At 47.1% G+C, this 21,163-nt stretch overlaps 1 protein-coding gene, 1 long non-coding RNA gene and 1 pseudogene across 3 annotated transcripts; 1 reads left to right on the plus strand and 2 right to left on the minus strand.

The window, feature by feature from the left end:
• Positions 1-367: 367 nt before the first annotated feature.
• On the minus strand, positions 368-1,993 carry LOC465964 (cancer/testis antigen 2). 2 transcript variants are annotated; one of them, XM_016947628.3, is made up of 3 exons: positions 1,638-1,993; positions 888-1,022; positions 368-658 (listed from the first exon to the last, which is right to left on the minus strand). In XM_016947628.3, the coding sequence occupies exons 1-3, from the start codon at positions 1,904-1,906 to the stop codon at positions 520-522; spliced, it is 543 nt and encodes a 180-aa protein (XP_016803117.3). In that variant the 5' UTR covers positions 1,907-1,993; the 3' UTR covers positions 368-519. The 2 variants fall into 2 exon arrangements, with proteins under 2 accessions (XP_016803117.3, XP_054532503.1); XM_054676528.1 differs by having other exon boundaries at positions 567-1,022.
• Positions 1,994-2,067: 74 nt separating this feature from the next.
• Positions 2,068-3,761, plus strand: LOC134809286 (uncharacterized). The gene is made up of 2 exons (XR_010154671.1): positions 2,068-3,395; positions 3,482-3,761. It is a non-coding gene; the product is annotated as an uncharacterized LOC134809286 (long non-coding RNA).
• A 3,398-nt stretch (positions 3,762-7,159) lies between these two features.
• Positions 7,160-20,671, minus strand: LOC107972783 (olfactory receptor 3A3-like; annotated as a pseudogene).
• Positions 20,672-21,163: the final 492 nt, after the last annotated feature.

Here is a 21,163-nt window from a genome sequence, read left to right on the forward strand (position 1 = left end):
GGTTTTATGCATCTATTCAAGTACATGTTTTTGAAGCCTTTTTAGAAAGCACAAAAGCTCATATGTTCAATGAAAACAATTTGGGAAAAAATTTAATGCTGATCTGGAAAAACATTATATATGCTACTGTCATATATTTAACATATAAATGCAAGTATATTGAGGAAAATATTCTAAAATGTCCACAGTAGTTAATGCTGAATGGCGGGACCCAGTGGCTTTTCATTTTCCCCCATTTCCCAAATTGCCTCCCGTTACCTTGTGCTACTTCAATCTGTGAATCCCAGAGCCTCCCCTGCAACCCGAGGACAAGGGCATGCAAGTCCGAAGGTGCCTTCGCTCGCCGAAAAGAGACTCGGACACGGAATCGTAGCTCAGTTTTATTTTCTACAGAAACAAACATGTAAGCCGTCCTCCTCCAGCGACAAACAATCAGGCCCCCACAATGAACTGGCCACTTGTGCTGGGACTATTCCCTAGGGGAGGAGGCATGACCTAGGAAGGGGCGCCAGGCTGGGCTTAGCGCCTCTGCCCTGAGGGAGGCTGAGCCAAAAACACGGACAGAAAGTACTGCGTGATCCACATCAACAGGGAAAGCTGCTGGAAACAGGAGCTGATGGAGAGCTGCAGTTGGCGGTGGTCTGCAGCAGTCAGTCGGCTAAATGTGAGGGGCAGAGAACATCACGTTAAAGGCGACACCTCTGCACCCATCTCCCTGGGCTCCCTCAGGTGGCGGCAGGTCTGGTGTACCAGGTCTCTGTTCTGAGACCTTGTGTTTGGGTGTTCTGAGATCTCTAGCTTTCTGCCCCTCCGGGGAGGCGGATCCCAGCCCCCAACCCACCACCCTCATCCGCCCAGCGCCTTCCCTGTCCTGGTCCCGAACTGACATAAACAGTAGGTTGCCGGACACGGTGAAGTCCTTCAGAACCGCCCCTGGTCGGGGGAGCGGTGCGGCATCCCGGGACAGGATCCTGCGGACCAGCTCCGCTTCCATGGGCGACGAGAAAGGCATCGTGATGTGCCTGGTGGGGACCCAGTTAAGGTGCCATCTCCTACGATTTGGCCGGTGCCCATCTCATCCCCTCAGGCTGTCTCCCCACGCACTGGCCCAGGTCCTGCAGCAACCCCACGCAGCTGTCTTGATTCCCCACTTTCCTCTGTTGCACCTCAAGCTGACTCCTGCGTGCCCTTCCAAGGCCCTCCCCACCATGCCCCCTGCCGCATCAGCCGGGACCTCTCCCCATCGCTTGACACCACCCCCATCCAGCGCACACCCCAGCCACCGGCTCCCACCTTGCACGCTTCCCCCCAACTCCTGATCCCTTCACACACCCAAGAACCCCTGTCTCCTGTCCCCCTGCCCCTCACCCCATTGCCCAGCACCCAACTGTGCACACGCTCCACCTCCCATCCCCTACCTACTCCCTTCCTCTGAGCCACCCCTCGACCTCCAACTCCCAGCCCCCACCCCCACCCCACCCGGCCCCTTACCCCCATCTCCCAAACCCCACCTTCCGCACCTGGCCCTGCCCTCACCCACCTCCTGGCCCTGCCCCCCACCTCTTGACCCTGTTGTCTCCATCTCACGGCCCCCACCCCGCCACCAGAACCTCCTAGAACAGAACAGAACAGGATACAACTGAAGCAGGCGGCTGTCCGGCCTCCTGGCCCCGCAGGGGCACCTTCCATCCTGCGCACAAGCGGCACCGCCATGCGGACCCCGCGGGGCGCCTCCTCTCGGCCCCGAGGCCCTTGCTGCCCCTGCGCCCCGGGGACCTCTGCCGCCCGTGGCACCCGCCTCTCCTGGGCCGCCAGCATTGCCCCCTGGGCCATCAGGAATGCCAGGGCCTCCTGGGCCATCAGCATCGCCCGTCGAACCCCCTGTGCCCTGGCCTGCGGCCTGCATGGCTCCGGAGCCTCTGCGCGGCTCTCAGAGAGAAGGTCAGGGCCCACGAGGATGCGGAGGCAGAGAGGCTGCAGGAAGTTCCGCCCCCTGGCGTGAGATGGGCAGCCCGGGATCCTCAGGGCGCCTGCGCACAGGGGCCCTACTTCCGGCCCTGGGAGACCCCGAGTGAGCCCCGGAGCACGTGACCGGTTCTCACCAACCCCGCCCCTCCCCAAGAGAGTCCGGGCCGGAAGGTGGCCGCAATGCCAGCTTGGACCCCTCACCCCTGAGCAGCCGGCTGTCTGCCGGACCCCTGTCCCGGGAGCCCTGCAGGGACTCAGGCACTGCGGGGCCCAGCCTGTCCCATCCCCCGGGTCTCCCTCACATCGAGGAGCAAGACGGGCCTGGGAACACGGGGCCGGGACTGTGCGGCCATCGTCCCGGACCCTGCCTGCCCTGTCCGTCCTTGGGGGAGCGCCCAGGACAGACCCCGGGGGGCAGGCCTCTAACTGGGTTCAGCAGCCTCCGTCCCTGTCCTGGTCGCCCAGCTGGTGGGGTAGCTGGAACTGCATGTCTGGTGGGCGTGGCCTCGCGCCAGCCAAGGTCTCCCAGGCGCCAGGTCCAGCCAAGGTGGACGGGAGGGCCCAGCGGGACCCGGGGCCGGATCTCACTCCTGGGTTCAACGGGTTCTGTCCCTGTCCTAGTCGCCCCGCCTGGTGGGGGAGCTGGAGCTGCGTGTGGGGTGGGTTGTGGGTGGCCTCCCACCAGCCAGGGGCTCCCGGGCTCTAGGCCTGGCCCAGGTGGACAGGCGGGACCTGCTGGACCTGAGACTGGGTCGGGCCTGGCTCCTGGGTTCGGCAGTATCAGTCCCTGCCCTGGTCGCTCTTCCCTGGTAGGGAGCTGGGAGGTGACCCTGTTTCTGCCGGGTGCTGGCTTACTTCTGTGTCTGGAAGGGGGTCAGATCCACAGGAACGGTGCTGCGAGAGGCAGGCTGGGGTGGGGGTGGCATGGCCCTAGGAGCTGGGTGTCTGTCCCCACGCCCTGTTCACAAGTCTGTGGGGCGAGAGGCTGCAATACTCCATCCCGGGTGTCTGGGCTGCTCAGCAGGCCGGCTCAGGCTTCCCACATCCTGTACCCTGGGTTGGGCATGAAACCGATCCAATCGTCCCATAGGCTGTTCTTTTTGATACACATAGAAACTGACCCTTCTGGTCTTCAAGCTTGAACCTTACAGTTGTTTTATCTGAATTCCTTCCTCAGGAAATGACCTTCGGGCCTCTCAAAATATCAAAGAACTGAAACTCACCAGATCACCACATCCAGACAATGAGATGCTGGACCCCCCTCATTCATCAGGATTGCTTTCTGGGCCCTCCCGAGTTCCTGTTTTCCTACACATTGGTGCATTTCTTCCTGGCTATATAAACCCCTAGTTTTAGTCAGGGGGATGGATTTGAGACTTAACTCCCATCTCCCCGGCTGCAGCACCCAATTAAAGCCGTCTTCCCTGGTAATGCTCTTTGTCTCAGTCAGTCATTGGCTTTCTGTGCGGCCAGCAGCAGGACCTAGACCAAACCCTTGGTATTTCGGTAACAGGCACACCCCCAGGAAAGGACCCCGGACACGGCTACCACCTCTAGGCTTAAAGCGAATGCACTTCCCGCACCTCCAGTCTTCTGTGTAGCAGCTTTAACCCACGTTTGTCTGTCACGTCCAGTCCCGAGACGGCTGAGTGACCCCAAGAAAGGCTTCCCCGACACCCAGACAGAGGCTGCAGGGCTGGGGCTGGGTGAGGGTGGCGGGCCTGTGGGGACATTCTACTGTGCTAAAAAGCCACTGCAGACATAGCAATAAAAACATGCCATTTTCCAAAGCAGGCTCCTGCTTCCGCCTCTGCTGCTCTAAGGAAGGGGTCGGGGTACAGGAGGCAGGGGGAACCTCCTCCAGCTGGAGCTGCTGCGGTGAGCAAGGCTCTGCTCTGGAGGCCTCTGCGGCCGGCATCCTTCTGGGGACTGGGAAGGGGGCAGGGAAGGCAGCAGCCCAGGGAAGGCCTTGTCCCCCTGGAGCCGAGGCAGTTGGGGAGAGCAGGACGAGAGTGAGCTGGAGAGCAGCCACACCGGTGGGGAAGGGTGGGTGAAGGGATTCCACAGGTGTCTAGAAAACTGGAAAGAGCTCCTTAGCAGGTCCAGGCCCCAGGTGTAGGGGAGGACCAGATGTGGAGGATGAAGACGGTTGTCCAGAGGGATCTCCAGGCGTTGGCATTATTGGGTCCTACTGAGATGCCGTCAAGGAGAAAACACAGGCTGTGTGTGGCAGGGCGACAAATGAGTGCTGCTGCCAAGCTCTGTCCTGTTTTCTGTGCACGTCTCAGAACCCCTCCAGTGACCGTCATCTCCGGCCTCCTCCTGCGCCTCTGTGTTCGTAGACATCTTCTCACATCTCAGATCCTGCTGAGCCTCTGGGCCCCCTGCACGTGCCTTCTGCCTCTCGGCTGCTGGGGTGGGGACCTCTGTGCCCTGTGCCAGCGCCTCTCCTGCAGCTCACAACACATCTGCTTTTTCTCCTGCGCCCTGCACAGGGTGGGCCTGGAAGCTCTGGGGAAGTTGTACCCTTGGACACAGCCCCCCACTGATGGGGCCAAGAGTCACTGGATAAAAGTCTTAGTCTCTCACCCTTTGAAGGACAACTCTGAGGTGCGGCTGACTGTGGAGCGAATGAAATGAAACGGATGCACGGGGATGGGTGTGGACAAAGGAATGCCGACTTCTCAGGCTGCTGATACATATCTCAGAAGCACGGGGGAATGCTATATAGAGAAATATTTCTATAGTATCTGAAGTGTTTAGAATGTATTGACCTAATATATACACAATAAAAGTAAAAACATTGGAAGAAAATTTAGATGAACTTTATTTGATTGTTGGAATGGAAAATACTTTTCTCTTTCTTTCTCTCCTTTTCTTTCTTTCTTTCTTTTCTTTCCTTTTTTTCATTATTATACCTTAAGTGCTGGGGTACATGTGCACAACGTGCAGGTTTGTTACATAGGTATACATGTGCCATGCTGGTTTGCTGCACCCATCAACTTGTTGACCTAGCAATCCCATTACTGGGTATATACCCAAAGGATTGTAAATCATTCTACTATAAAGACATATGCACACGTATGTTTATTGCAGCACTGTTCACAATAGCAAAGACTTGGAACCAACCCAAATGCCCATCAATGTTAGACTGGATTTTAAAACTGTGGCACATATACACCATGAAATATATGCAGCCGTGAAAGAGAATGAGTTCATGTCGTTTGCAGAGACATGGATGAAGCTGGAAGCCATCATTTTCAGCAAACTAACACAGGAACAGAAAACCAAACACCGCATGTTCTCACTCGTAAGTGGGAATTGAACAATGTGGACACAGGGAAGGGAACATCACACACCGGGGCCTGTTGGGGGTGGGGGGCTGGGGGAGGGATAGCATTGGAAAAGACTTTTCTAAGCCTACTAGCAATGAGAATAATAATAACCAATAACATTTGTTGGGTGGTCACCACGTCCCAAGCCACTGTTGTAAGCACTAGACAAGAATTGACTCATTTATCCAGAAATACACCACATTTTCATTGTCGTTATCCTTGGCGGTGAGATAACGGTTGGTTTTTTATTTTCTCTTCCGAACTTGCCCATATTTCCTCTTCTTTTGCAGTGAACATGTATTACATTTATAAGCAGAAAGCGATTAAGAAAGTTATTCATTACTTGCTGTTGAGGAAAATTTCTAATTAGCTCCGGAGTGAGCCAGTTTGCCAAAGTTTAAATTAGCCTGTTCAATTCATTGGAGGCCATATTTTTCCTCTGAAACTTGTTCTAATTGGCACCTTTTCTTGATGCAATGAGGCGGACGGTGCTGTGATGAAGTCCCTGAAGTCACCGAGCCTCGGGGCCCACGCTAGACACCACGGGGCTGATGTCGCCCGGCTCTCCCGGTCATCTCTGTGGCTTTCAGCCGCTTCCAAAAAACAATTGTTTCCAAATTCCACACACACAGTTCATCCTACCTTGAAAGTTATTCCTCCAGAGGGCTGTTGATAGTTTGCTTCATCAGCATTTTGTCACTATTACACAGTGAGATTTTTTTTTTCTTCTGCACCTTGGAGGTACTCATGAAGAACACATGTGTGCTTAAACACAAAACCTACCGAGGCCCATAACAGCCCCTCCTCTCCAGAGGGCCGGTCCTGGTCCACACACGCTGGCAGTGACAGCCTTTGTGTTTCCGAATCAGAGAAGACTTGCTTGGAATGGATGAAATGTATTTGAAATCACATTAGGCATCATCTGGAATGGTGAAGCTTCAGAGGTGACAGGGCCAGGATGTCTATATTCAAAGAGGGCCATTGAATTAAAGTTAAGCAGGGATCTCTTTGCTTGAATTCCAGAGTTTCAAACCAGCACAGTCATGTGAGCTTGGATGGCCTGTAGGTACTTCCAACCCAACCTGCCCCCAGCTGACCTCACTGCCTGTCCCCCGACTCCCAGAATGGCTTCCCTCTGCTTCATTCTCTGTCTTGGCGACACGCATTTCCATGGCCCCGCACTCTGTCATCTCACCTTCCGTCCAGTCAGTTTCCTTCAATGTGTCCTCTCCACCCTCCCTAGGCCAGGTCGGCATCATCTCTCACCTATATGATGAGAACAATCTCCCCCGGTCTACACAGATTCCCGGCCCCTTTCCTAGGAGTTTGGCCTGAGTGGGGCAGTCTAAGTGGGGATGATGTAGGCTGGCCTCATATGGCCCAGGGGGAGGGCCCAGCCATACCTACCAGGGCTGATGAGCACGGCTTGTTTCACCCTGTGGGGGTCATTGCAGGCTCTTGTGCGGGACTCGGGATGGGGGTCTGTTGAGAAGCCCCGGATGGCCTAGTGTCCTGGCCTTGAGCCTTTGGTCTTCTCTGAGTGCCCACCCGCCATCACTTGAGAACAGTGAAAGGCAGCTGTGTTGACCCTTTGAGCAGCATGTGGCCGTTCCTAGGTTTGGTGGTAGGGGTGAGTGACCCTTTCCTGTGAAGGAATGGCGAGTAACCATTGTATGACAGTGAATTGTCTTAGTGCCTAATAGCCCAGCCTACTTTGTGAGCTCCATAAAGGCAGGAAGCTTGTCTGGAGCTTTTCTGTATCCCCAGTGCCAAACCCCGTAATGGGGAGACACGAGGTACTCTCTCATTCTTTCTTTCAAGAAATATTTCCTGGCCGGTGCGGTGGCTCATGCCTGTCATCCCAGCATGCTGTGGGAGATGGGGTTTAGCATGTGAGTGAGGACCACACATAGCACAGAGAGCACCCAGTCGCCCAAGCCAGAGTATGCAGAGTTGGGAAGGATGTAGCAGGGGACTGAAGTGAGGTAGAAAAGACCGATCATAGTGAGATGGGCAACACAGGTAGAAAAGGCTTTTCTTCAGCCCTGGGTGGAATGAATCCTGAACAGCAGCCACAACGTGTCCATAGGAGACCACGACCAGGACGCAGGGTGCGAGAGCCACCAGAAAACTGAAGAACAGGGCAAGTTCATTGGTACATGTGCTGAAGCAAGAGAGTCTGAGCAGTGACGGAGGTCGCAGAAGAAGTGGGTGATGAGGCAAGGCCTGCAGAACTTGGGTAGAGCTGTGAGGATGCTGTAGGTGAATGCGTTGGCCAAGGCCAGCAGGCAGGAGATGGAAGTGAGGCCCGTGTGGGTCAGTCGGCCCACGAGGACAAAGTAGTGCAATGGCTGGCAGATAGCTGCATAGTAATCATAGGCCACGGCTGTGAGGAGGAAGGACTCCTAGGGTGCCAGGAAGTGGAGAAAGCATATCTGGATGAGACAAGCACAATAAGGTACGGGCCCTACCGGAGCCAGCAAATGCACCAGCACCTGAGGCACCATGTTGGAGATACAGGCGGCATCCATCAGCGAGTGGCCGCCCAAGAAGAAGTACATGGGAGTGTGGCGTCGGTAGTCCACTGTGAACATGTGGCTCCCAACCACAACCACTATGTAGATTAGCAGAAAGGTGGTGAACAGCAGGGGCCTCCAAGCCTTGCTGTCCCTCAGGCCTTTCAGAAGAAACTGGGACACTAGGGTCCCATTCCGCAGCTGCTTGGAACCACGCACAGAACCCTGCACCCGTAGTATGCAACTCAGAGTCAGATGAGGGTCTAGGTGTGGAGTCCCAACTTACAAGGGGGGGAGGGGATGAGGGATGGACTAATGACTAGGCAGGCAGGTTTCAGATTTAATGGAGGAAGACTTGTTGGTTCAATACAATGAGGAGCCTCAAATGGCAAATCTTTCATCTCCTGTCGAACAGAGCCTTTTTTGGGAGAAAGTGATGGGGATCAGCCTTTAGGGTATCCATAGATGGCTTTGCTGGCAAAACTGTGGCAGGTGGGAGGGCAGATACATATACAGAAAATGTCTCTATTCCTGGGACAAAAACCCTCCTGCTCCCTGAATGAGAGAATGGGTCCAATATAATCCACCTTCCACCAGGCAGCTGGCTGCTCCCCCTGAGGTGACAACCTAATAAGCGTTGCTTTACGTTGGGTACACGGCAGAAGTACCCAGATCAGCCTCAGTGTGGTGAAGACCATGTTGTGTCATCCTTCCCGTAGCTGTGTCTCCAGTCTCCCTGTTTGCGGAGTCAGCCCAAGCTGTGTGGAAGCCTGCGGCCACCAGCTCGTGCATACCTACCTATCTATGTGTCCAAAACTAGGTCTGTCAAGCTCAAAGACATCAGGACAAAAGACACCAACCTGTCTTGTCTGTGAGGAAGGTGTTGGGGGAGGAAGAGGGTGCCTGGTGTCTGGAGTGGCTTGTGGCTTGAGGGAGCATCTCACCAAGCAAGGTCCCCACAGAGAGCCTGCCCCTGGGGCTGACACCGTATCTACGTCCTGTTCTCTGACACTTTGCCCTCTGCAGGCAGCATTCTTCTCTTCTTAGGCCTGTACAGGAGGAACCTGCAGCCAGAGAACCGGAGCCAAAACCACAGGGCCCCCTGCACCTAGGCCGGAGCATGAGTCGAGGGGTCAGACCAGGCTGGCTTCCCTTCAGTTGTAGCCAACTTAAGTCTTTGCTTTCATTCCCCAGATAATCTGACCCCGAGGAAAGTAATTCAACACTGCAGAAATGACTGAGATGGAGTGAAAGTTTACACATGCACACTCCCCCCACAACCCACAGAGTGACTACTGTTACCACACTGGGTAGGTGCTTCATAGCTAGAGTTCGTGTTCTACATATCACATAAGGCTATATCTTTGTAATTTCTTTCCTTCTACTAATGTTGTGCTTACTTTGTTCTTGTGATTCTAGTTTCTTGAAATGCAACATTAGGTCATTTATTTGAGATATTTCTTCTTTTTGGTGTACACATTTATTGCTATAAACTTCCCTGTTAGAACTGGTTTTCCTGTATTCCATAGGTTTTGATATTTTTTTCCAATTTCCTTACTCCCAGGGAATGTTTAAATTTCCCTTTTAATTTCTTAATTGATCCATTGATTGTTCAGAAGCATATTTTTAAATTTAGATATTAATAAGGTTTGGCTCTGTGTCCCCAACCAAATCTCGATTCAAATTGTAATCCCCATAATCCCCATGTGTTAAGGGAGGGACTGAGTGAGAGGTGAATGGATCATTGGGGAAGTTTCTCCCATGCTGTTCTCCTCATAGTGAGTGAATTCTCACGAGATGTGATGGTTTTATAAGAATTTGGAAGTTCCTCCTTCACTCTCTCTTCTCTCTCCTGCTGCCTTACAAAGAGGTGCCTGCTTCCCCTTTGCCTTCCGCCATTATTGTAAGTTTCTTGTGGCTTCCCCAGCCACGCAGAACTGTGAGTCAATCAAACCTCTTTTGTTTATGAATTATGCATTCTTGGGTAGTATATTTATAGTAGTGTGGGAACAGACTAATATAGTAAACTGGTACTGCAGAGAATGGGGCACTACTATAAAGATACCTGAAAATGTGGAAGCAACTTTGGAACTGGGTATTGGGCAGAGGTTGGAACAGTTTGGAGCGCTCAGAAGAAGACAGGAAGATGTGGGAAACCTTGGAACTTCCTAGAGACTTGTTGAATGGCTTTGACCAAAATGTTTTTTTTTTTTTTTTTTGAGACGGAGTCTCGCTGTCGCCCAGGCTGGAGTGCAGTAGCGCGATCTCGGCTCACTGCAGGCTCTGGCCCCGGGGTTCACACCATTCTCCTGCCTCAGCCTCCCGAGTAGCTGGGACTACAGGCGCCTGCCACCTCACCTGGCTAATTTTTTGTATTTTTAGTAGAGACGGGGTTTCACTGTGTTAGCCAGGATGGTCTTGATGTCCTGACCTCATGATCCACCTGCCTTGGCCTCCCAAAGTGCTGGGATTACAGGCGGGAGCCACCGCGCCCAGCTGACCAAAATGTTGATAGTATTATGGACAATGAAGTACAGGCTGTGGTGGTCTCATATGGAGATGAGGAACTTCTTAGAAACTAGAGCGAAGGTCACTCTTGCTATGCTTTAGCAAAGAGACAGGAAGCATTTTACCCCTGACCCAGAGATCTGTGGAAGTTTGAACTTGAGAGAGATGATCTGAAACTGAAACTTACGTTTAAAAGGGAAGCAGAGCATAAAAGTTTCGAAAAGTTGCAGCTTGATGATGCGGTACAAAAGACAAACCCATTTTCTTGGGAGAAATTCAAGTCAGCTGCAGAAATTAGCATAAGTAATGAGGAGGCTTTTTAAAAAATTTTTATTTTATTTTAAGTTCTGGGATACATGTGCAGGATGTGCAGGTTTGTTACATAGGTAAACGTGTGCCATGGTGGTTTGCTACACCTATCAACACATCACCTAGGTATTAAGCCCTGCCTACATTAGCTATTTATCCTGATGCTGGAGGAGCCAAATGTTAATCACCAAAACAATTGGGAAAATGTCTCCAGGGCATGTCGTAGATCTTGGCAGCAGCTCCCCCCCATCACAGACCCAGAAGCTTAGAAGGGAAAAATGGTTTCCTGGGTCGGATCCAGGGCCTCTGCTGCTCTATGAAGTCTTGGGACTTGGTGTTCTGCATTCCAGCTGCACCAGCTGCAGCTGGGGCTACAAGGGGCCAAAGTATAGCTCAGGCAGTGGCTTCAGAGGGTGCAAGCCCCAAAACTTGGTGGCTTCCATGTGGTATGGGGCCTGCGAATTCACGAAAGTCAAGAAGTGAGGTTGGGGAATCTCCGCCTAGATTTCAGAGGATGCATGGAAACACCTGGACGTCCAGGCAGAAGTCTGCTGTAGGGGCTAAGCCCTCATGGAGAACCTCTGCTAGGGCAGTGTAGAAGGGATATGTGGGGTTGGAGCACACATAGAGAGTCCCCATTCACTAGAATGGCATTCACCCATCCACCAGAAATGCTGGGTGATGGTTCACCAATTATTATGTTGCCTCTCCGAGAGTGATAATCTGACCATGCCAGGGGGACAGGCCATTTCCTGATGGTCCACACCTGTTAACATCAAAATGTTAATTGGATGCAGGCCCCAGGGAGAAGAAACTTTCTGGGCATGCATACTAAGAGACAAAAATGGTGAAGTATGATCTTCCACTGGAGAAAGGAAGAAAGCCTCAGGTGGGCATGCATGTATAACTCCCTAGACACACTGGGCATACTCACTTCCCAAGGGTAAGGAGGGCTCTATGCATGTGGGCAGCCCACCCTAAGGGAATAATCATGGGAAAGAGGTAAGCTTATAAATGTCCTAGGATCACAGGTAAACAGGGCATTTGACCTTCTCTCTTTAATTAAACCTTCATGTGCCCCCTTGGGTCTCTTCCAAGTGCACCTTGCTTTCCTGTTGTAAGGCATTTTAAAATAAACTTCCATTCCTGCTCTGGAACTTGCCTCGGTCTCTTTTACTGCTTTATGCCCTGCAGTTGAATTCTTTCTTCTGAGGAGGCAAGGGCTGAAGTTGCTATGGACCCATACAGATAGGCCAACAGTAACATGGGGTAACTCAAATTTCTGCCACCGCTAACAAGTTCTCACAAGATCTGATGGTTTTGTAAGGCAGTTTTCCCTGCTCTTACTCACTCTTTCTCACCTGCCACCATGTAAGATGTGCCTGCTTCCCCTTCCACCATTTCCTGAGGCCTCCCCAGCCATGCAGAACTGTGAGTCAGTTAAACCTCTTTCCCTTATAAATTACCCAGTCTTGGGCATGTCTTTCCAGCAGTGTGAGAACATACTAATACAGATATATGTGTGGATTATCCGAAGTCCCTCATTTTCTAGTTTTATACCATTTTGTGATCAGAAAAGATACTTGATATGATTTCAGTCTTCTTGAATTTGTTAAGACTTCTTTGGTGGCACAACATACTATATATCTCAGTGAATGTTCCATGTGCAGTTGAGAAGAGAGTGTATTCTGCAGCTACTGGATGGATTTTTCTGTATATATCTGTTAGGTCCATTTGCTCTAGAGTGTAGTATATGCTTGTTGTTTGCTTATTTATTTCTGTCTTGATGATTTGTCCATTACTGAAAGAGGGTTGTTAAAGTCCCCTAGTATTATTGTATTGCAGTCTGTCTCTTTTTCAGATTAATTAATATTTCTTTTATATATTTAGGTGCTCTAATATTGAGTGCAAATATGTTTACAATTGTTATACCCTTTTGTTGAAATGACCACTTTATCATTACATAGTGATTTTCTTTGTCTCTTTCTAGAGGTTTTGACTTAATGTCTATTTTATCTCATGTAACTATAGCTATTCCTGCTCTCTTTGTGTTTTCATTTGCGTGGAATATCTTTTTTCATCCCTTCACTTTGACTCTATGTGTCTTTACAGGTGAAATGAGTCCCTTGTAGGTAGCAAATGTCTGCGTCTTAATTTTTAAATCCATTTAGCTAGTCTATGTCATTTGATTGGACAATATATCCCATTTACATTCAAGGTAATTATTGATAAGTAAGAACTTACTACTGCCATTTTGTTAATTGTTCTCTAGTTGCTTTGTCGATTCTCCCTTTTCTCCTCTCCTACTGATTTTCTTTGTGGTTAAGTGATCACTCTCGTAGTATGTTTTTTATTTTTTGTTTATCTGTTATAGCTTTTTGCTTTGTGGTTACCATGAGGCTTAAAAGAAACATCTTAAAGTTATAACAGGTTATTTTAAGCTGGTAACAACTTAGATCACAAAAATAAAAACCTCTGCACATTTACTCCACTCCCTCCACACACATTTTTTTGAGACAGGAACTCACTGTTGACCTGGTTATAGTGAGGTGGCATGATCACAGCTCACTGTAGCCTCGACCAACAGGGCTCAAGTGATCCTCCTGCCTCAATCTCCCCAGAGGCTGGGATTACAAGCACAAGCCACCATGCCGAGGTAATGTTTTTTTCTTTTTACTACAGACGAGGTATCCTCATGATGCCCAGTGCGGTCTTGAACTCTTGAGCTCAAGCAATCCTTCCACTTCAGCACAAAATTCTGGCATTACAGGTGGCAGCCACTGCATCTAGCCCACATTTTGAGTTTTTCATGTTACAATTTACAACTTTTCATATTGCATATTTTAAAATAAACCATTGTCATTATTCTTTTTTAATTATTACACTTTAAGTTCTAGGGTACATGTGCACAACGTGCAGGTTTGTTACATAGGTATACATGTGCCATGTTGGTTTGCTGCACCCATTCACTAGTCATTTACCTCAGGTATTTCTCCTAATGCTATCCCTCCCCCAGCCCCCCAACCCACAACAGGCCCTGGTGTGTGATGTTCCCCATCCTGTGTCCAAGTGTTCTCATTGTTCAATTCCCACCTATGAGTGAGAACATGCGGTGTTTGGTTTTCTATCCTTGTGATAGTTTGCTGAGAATGATGGTTTCCAGCTTCATCCATGTCCCTGAAAAGGACAAGAACTCATCTGTTTTTATGGCTGCATAGTATTCCATGGTGTATATGTACCACATTTTCTTAATCCAGTCTATAATTGATGGACATTTGGGTTGGTTCCAAGTCCTTGCTATTGTGAATAGTGCCGCAATAAACATATGTGTGCATGTGTCTTTATAGCAGGATGATTTATAATCCTTTGGGTATATCCCCAGTAATGGGATGGCTGGGTCAAATGGTATTTCTAGTTCTAGATCCCTGAGGAATCGCCACACTGACTTCCACAATGGTTGAACTAATTTACACTCCCACCAACAGTGTAAAAGTGTTCCTATTTCTCCACATCCTCTCCAGCATCTGTTGTTTCCTGACACTTTAATGATCGCCATTCTAACTGACACGAGATAGTATCTCATTGTGGTTTTGATTTGCATTTCTCTGATGACCAGTGATGATGAGCATTTTTTCATGTGTCTGTTGGCTGCATAGATGTCTTCTTTTCAGAAATGTCTGTTCATATCCTTTGCTCACTTTTTGATGGGGTTGTTTGTTGTAAATTTGTTTAAGTTCTTTGTAGATTTTGGATATTAGCCCTTTGTCAGATGGGTAGATTGCAAACATTTTCTCCCATTCTGTAGGTTGCCTGTTCACACTGATGGTTGTTTCTTTTGCTGTGCAGAAGCTCTTTAGTTTAATTAGATCCCATTTGTCAATTTTGGCTTTGGTTGCTATTGCTTTTGGTGTTTTAGACATGAAGTCCTTGCCCATGCCTATGTCCTGAGTGGTACTGCCTAGGATTTCTTCTAGAGATTTTTTGGTTTTAGGTCTAACATTTAAGTCTTTAATCCATCTTGAGTTAATTTTTGTATAAGGTGTAAGGAAGGGATCCAATTTCAGCTTTCTACATATGGCTAGCCAGTTTTCCCAGCACCATTTATTAAATAGGGAATCCTTTCCCCATTTCTTCTTTTTGTCAGGTTTGTCAAAGATCAGATGGTTGTAGATGTGTGGCATTATTTCTGAGGCCTCTGTTCTGTTCCATTGGTCTATATCTCTGTTTTGGTACTAGTACCATGCTGTTTTGGTTACTATAGCTTTGTAGTATAGTTTGAAGTCAGGTAGTGTGATGCCTCCAGCTTTGTTCTTTTTGCTTATGATTGTCTTGGCAATGCAGGCTCTTTTTTGGTTCCATATGAACTTTAAAGTAGTTTTTTCCAATTCTGTGAAGAAAGTCATTGGTAGCTTGATGGGGATGGCATTGAATCTATAAATTACCTTGGGCAGTATGGCCATTTTCACGATATTGATTCTTCCTATCCATAACCATGGAACATTCTTCCATTTGTTTGTGTCCTCTTTTATTTTGTTGAGCAGTGGTTTGTAGTTCTTGAAGAGGTCCTTCACATCCCTTGTAAGTTGGATTCCTAGGTATTTTATTCTCTTTGTAGCAATTGTGAATGGGGGTTCACTCATGATTTGGTTCTCCTTTTGTCTGCTATCGATGTATAGGAATGCTCGTGATTTTTGCACATTGATTTTGTATCCTGAGACTTTGCTGTAGTTGCTTATCAGCCTAAGGAGATTTTGGAATGAGATGATGGGGTTTTCTAAATATACAATCATGTCATCTGCAAAAAGGGACAATTTGACTTACTCTTTTCCTAATTGAATACCCTCTATTTCTTTCTCTTGCCTGACTGCCCTGGCCAGAACTTCCAACACTATGTTTAATAGGAGTGGTAAGAGAGGGTATCCTTGTCATGTGCCAGTTTTCAAAGGGAATGCTTCCAGTTTTTGCCCATTCAGTATGATATTGGCTGTGGGTTTGTCATAAATAGCTCTTATTATTTTGAGATATGTTCCATCAATACCTAGTTTATTGAGAGTTTTTAGCATGAAGAGCTGTTGAATTTTGTCGAAGGCCTTTTCTTCATCTATTGAAATAATCATGTGGTTTTTGTCGTTGGTTCTGTTTATGTGATGGATTACGTTTATTGATTTGTGTATGTTGAACCAGCCTTGCATCCCAGGGATGAAGCCCACTTGATCATGGTGGATAAGCTTTTGGATGTGCTGCTGGATTCGGTTTGCCAGTATTTTATTGAGGATTTTCACATCGATGTTCATCAGGGATATTGGTCTAAAATTCTCTTTTTTTGTTGTGTCTCTGCCAGGCTTTGGTACCAGGATGATGCTGGCCTCATAAAATGAGTTAGGGAGGATTCCCTCTTTTTCTATTGATTGGAATAGTTTCAGAAGGAATGGTACTAGCTCCTTTTTGTACCTCTGGTAGAATTTGGCTGTGAATCCGTCTGGTCCTGGACTCTTTTTGGTTGGTAGGCTACTAATTATTGCCTCAATTTCAGAGCCTGTTATTGGTCTATTTAGATATTCAACTTCTTCCTGGTTTAGTCTTGGCAGGGTGTGTGTGTCCAGGATTTTCTAGTCTATTTGCATAGAGGTGTTTATAGTATCCTGTGATGGTAGTTTGTATTTCTGTGGGATTGGTGGTGCTATCCCCTTTATCATTTTTTATCGTGTCTATTTGATTCTTTTCTTTCCTTTTCTTTTTTTTTTTTTGAGACAGAGTCTCACTCTGTCGCTCAGGCTGGAGTGCAGTGGCGCAATCTCGGCTCGCTGCAAGCTCCGCCTCCTGGGTTCACGCCATTCTCCTGCCTCAGCCTCCTGAGTTGCTGTGACTATAGGTGCCTGCCACCACGCCCGGCTATTTTTTTTTTTTTTTTTGTATTTTTAGTAGAAACAGGGTTTCACCGTGTTAGCCAGGATGGTCTCGATCTCCTGATCTCGTGATCTGCCCGTCTCAGCCTCCCAAAGTGCTGAGATTACAGGCCTGAGCCACCACGCCTGGTCTATTTGATTCTTTCCCCTTTTCTTCTTTATTCGTCTTGCTAGAAGTCTATCAATTTTGTTGATCTTTTCAAAAATCCAGCTCCTGGATTCATTGATTTTTTGAAGGGTTTTTTGCGTCTCTATCTCCTTCACTTCTGCTCTGATCTTAGTTATTTATTGCCTTCTGCTAGCTTTTGAATGTGTTTGCTCTTGCTTCTCTAGTTCTTTTAATTTTGATGTTAGGGTGTTGATTTGAGATCTTTCCTGCTTTCCCCTGGGGGCATTTAGTGCTATAAATTTCCCTCTACACACTGTTTTAAATGTGTCCCAGAGATTCTGGTACATTGTGTCTTTGTTCTCATTGGTTTCAAAGAACATATTTATTTCTGCCTTCATTTTGTTATTTACCCAGTAGTCATTCAGAAGCAGTTTGTTCAGTTTCCATGTAGTTTTGTGATTTTTAATGAGTTTCTCAATCCTGAGTTCTAGTTTGATTGCACTGTGGTCTGAGAGTTTGTTATGATTTCTGTTCTTTTACATTTGCTGAGGAGTGCTTTACTTCCAATTATGTGGTCAATTTTAGAATAAGTGCGATGTGGTGCTGAGAAGAATGTATATTCTGTTGATTTGGAGTGGAGAGTTATGTAGATGTGTATTAGGTCCTCTTGGTGCAAAGCTGAGTTCAAGTCCTGGATATCCTTGTTAACCTTCTTTCTTATCTGTCTAATATTGACAGTGGGGTGTTAAAGTCTCCCATTATTATTGTGTGGGAGTCTAAGTCTCTTTGTAGGTCTCTAAGGACTTGTTTTATGAATCTGGGTGTTCCTGTATTGGGTGCATATATATTTAGGATAGTTAGCTCTTTTTGTTAAATTGATCTCTTTACCATTATCTAATGGCCTTCTTTGTCTCTTTTGATCTTTGTTGGTTTAAAGTATGTTTTATCAGAGACTAGGATTGCAACCCCTGCTTTTTTTTTGCTTTCCATTTGCTTGGTAGAATTTCCTCCATCCCTTTATTTTGTGTCTATGTGTGTCTCTGCATGTGAGATGGGTTCCTGAATACAGCACACTGATGGGTCTTGACTCTTTATCCAATGTGCCAGTCTGTGTCTTTTAATTGGGTCATTTAGCCCATTTACATTTAAGGTTAATATTGTTATGTGTGAATTTGATCCTGTTATTATGATGTTAGCTGGTTATTTTGCCCGTTAATTGATTCAGTTTCTTCATAGCATCTGTGGTCTTTACAATTTGGCATGTTTTTTGCTTGTCTGTAAAGGATTTTATTTCTCCACTTATGAAGCTTAGTTTGGCTGGATATGATATTCTGGGTTGAAAATTCTTTTCTTTAAGAATGTTGAATATTGGCCCCCTCTCTTCTGGCTTGTAAGGTTTCTGCTGAGAGATCTGCTGTTAGTCTGATGAGCTTCCTTTTGTGGGTAACCTGACCTTTCTCTCTGGCTGCCCTTAACATTTTTTCCTTCATTTCAACCTTGGTGAATCTGACAATTTGTGTCTTGGGCTTGCTTTTCTCGAAGAGTATCTTTGTGGTGTTCTCTGTATTTCCTGAATTTGAATGTTGGCCTGCCTTGCTAGGTTGTGGGGGACGTTCTCCTGGATAATATCCTGCAGAGTGTTTTCCAACTTGGTTCCATTCTCCCCGTCACTTTCTGGTACACCAATCAAGCCTAGACTTGATCTTTTCATATAGTCCCATATTTCTTGGAGGTTTTGTTCTTTTCTTTTTACTCTTTTTTCTCTAAACTTGTCTTCTTGCTTTATTTCATTAATTTGATCTTCAATCACTGATATCCTTTCTTCCACTTGATGGAATCATCTATTGAAACTTGTGCATGCATCACAAAGTTCTCGTGCCATGGTTTTCAGCTCCATCAGGTCATTTAAGGTCTTCTCTACACTGTTTATTCTAGTTAGTCTTTCATCTAACCTTTTTTTCAAGGTTTTTAGCTTCCTTGCAATGGGTTAGAACATGCTCCTTTAGCTCAGAGAAGTTTGTTATTACTGACCTTCTGAAGCCTACTTCCGTCAACTCGTCAAAGTCATTCTCCATCCAGCTTTGTTCCATTGCTGGCGAGGAGCTGCAATCCTTTGGAGGAGAAGAGGCACTCTCGTTTTTAGAATTTTTAGCTTTTCTGCTCTGGTTTCTCCCCATCTTTGTGGTTTTATCTGCCTTTGGTCTTTGATGTTGGTGACCTACAGATGGGGTTTTGGTGTAGATGTTCTTTTTGTTGATGTTGATCCAATTCCTTTCTGTTTGTTAGTTTTCCTTCTAACAGTCAAGTCCCTCAGCTGCTGGTCTGTTGGAGTTTGCTGGAGGTCCACTCCGTACCCTTTTTGCCTGGGTATCACCAGCGGAGGCTGCAGAACAGCAAATATTGCTGCCTGATCCTTCCTCTGGAAGCTTTGTCTCAGAGGGGCACCCATCTGTATGAGGTGTCTGTCAGTCCCTACTGGGAGGTGTCTCCCAGTTAGGCTACACAGGGTTCAGGGACCCACTTGACGAGGTAGTCTGTCAGTTCTCAGAGCTCAAATGCTGTGCTGGGAGAACCACTGCTCTCTTCAGAGCTGTCAGATAGGGACGTTTTAACTCTGCAGAAGTTTCTGCTGCCTTTTGTTCAGCTATGCCCTGCCCACAGAGGTGGAGTCTACAGAGGCAGTAGGACTTGCTGAGCTGTGGTGGGCTCCACCCAGTTCAAACTTCCTGGCCGCTTTGTTTACCTACTCAAGCCTCAGCAATGGCGGATGCCCCTCCCCCCACCAGGTTGCTGCCTCGCAGGTTGATCTCAGACTGCTGCGCTAGCAGTGAGCAAGGCTCTGTGGGCATGGGACCCACCAAGCCAGGCATGGGAGAGAATCTCCTGGTCTGCTGGTTGCTAAGACCATGGGGAAAGTGCAGTATTTGGGCAGTAGTGTCCCGTTTTTCCAGGTCCAGTCTGTCACGGCTTCCCTTGTCTGGGAAAGGGAAATCCCCTGGCCCATTGCACTTCCCGAGTAAGGTGATGCCCTGCCCTGCTTTGGCTCACCCTCCGTGGACTGCACCCGCTGTCCAACCAGTCCCAATGAGACGAATGAGGTGCCTCAGTTGGAAATTCTGAAATCACCCTTCTTCTGCATCGATCACACTGGGAGCTGCAGACCGGAGCTCTTCCTGTTAGGCCATCTTGGAATGGAGCCCCATTGTCATTATTCTTAATAGTTTTGTCTTTTAACCTTCATGCTAAAGATGTAAGCAAAGTATACACCATCATTACTGTAATATTGTAAATTGAACTGTGTACTCACTTTTATCAGTGAGTTTTATAAGTTCAGATGTTATCATATTCATTAGCATCCTTTTCTTTCAGCTTGAAGAACTCCCGTTAGCATTTCCTGTAAGATAGGTCTATTGATTATGAATTGTCTCTGCTTTTGTTTTTCTGAGAAAGTCTCTATTGTCTTGATTTTCTGGGTATAGTGTTCTTAGTAGGTAGTTCTTTTCTTCCTTCAGCACTTTGAATATACTATCTCACTCCCTCTTGGCCCATGAGGTTTCTACTGAAAAGTCAGTTACCAGACATATTGGAACTCCCTTATGTGTTATTTGCTTCCTTCCTCTTGTTGCTTTCAGAATTCTCTTTTTGTTTTTGTTATTTGGCAATTTAATTCTAATATGTCATGGGGTAGTCTTATTTGATTCAATCTGAGTGGTGTCCTTTGACCTTCCAGTACCTGAATATTTATATTTTTCTCCCGTTTTGGAAATTTTCTGCTATTATTTCTTTAAATAAGCTTTCTACCTAGTTGTTTTTCTCAGTCCTGCTTGAACTCTGATGACCCAAACACTTGCCCTTTTGATGCTATCTCATAAATCCCTTAAGCTTTTTTCATTCCTTTTTATGATCCTTTTTTTTTGCTCCTTTGATTGGATAATTTCAAATGTCCTGTCATTGAGCTCACTACTTCTTCTTCTTCTTCTTCTTCTTCTTCTTCTTGTTCTTCTTCTTCTTCTTCCTCATCTTCTTCTTCTTGGTCTATTCTGATGTTGAGGCATTCTATTGATGTTTTAGGGTTCAATTATTGTATTCTACAATTTTTTTTTGAGACAGAGTATCTCTCTATCAACCAGGCTGCAGTGCAGTAGTGGAATCTTGGTCACTGCAACCTCCTAGGCTCAAGCAATTCTCCCACCTCAGCCTCCCAAGTAGCTGGGACCACAGTCTTGAGACACCACACCAGCCTATTTTTTGCAATTTTTGTAGAGACAGGGTTTCACCATGTAGCTCAGGCTGATTTCAAACTGTTGAGCTCAATTGATCCACCTGTTTTGGCATCTCAAAGTGCTGGGATTACAGACGTGAGCCACCAAGCTCCACAAGTGATTGTATTCTTCATCTTTAGGATTTCTATTTGATTTGTTGTTGTTGTTGTTGATGATTGTTTCCATTTCTTTGTCAAATTTCTCATTTTGTTCATGAATTGTTTTTTATTTTGATTATCTATTTGTATTT

Source organism: Pan troglodytes, chromosome X (genome assembly GCF_028858775.2).
Source record: "Pan troglodytes isolate AG18354 chromosome X, NHGRI_mPanTro3-v2.0_pri, whole genome shotgun sequence".
In the NCBI taxonomy this organism is placed as follows: domain Eukaryota; kingdom Metazoa; phylum Chordata; class Mammalia; order Primates; family Hominidae; genus Pan; species Pan troglodytes.

Bases quoted from the DNA above. Each gene is read 5' to 3' on its own strand.
- LOC465964 (XM_054676528.1), bottom strand. From the start codon at position 1,906: ATGCAGGCCGCAGGCCAGGGCACAGGGGGTTCGACGGGCGATGCTGAT. The intron at 1,023-1,637 runs GTATCCTGTTCT...GGTCCCCACCAG, and splicing joins GACAGCCGCCTGCTTCAGTT to GCACATCACGATGCCTTTCT.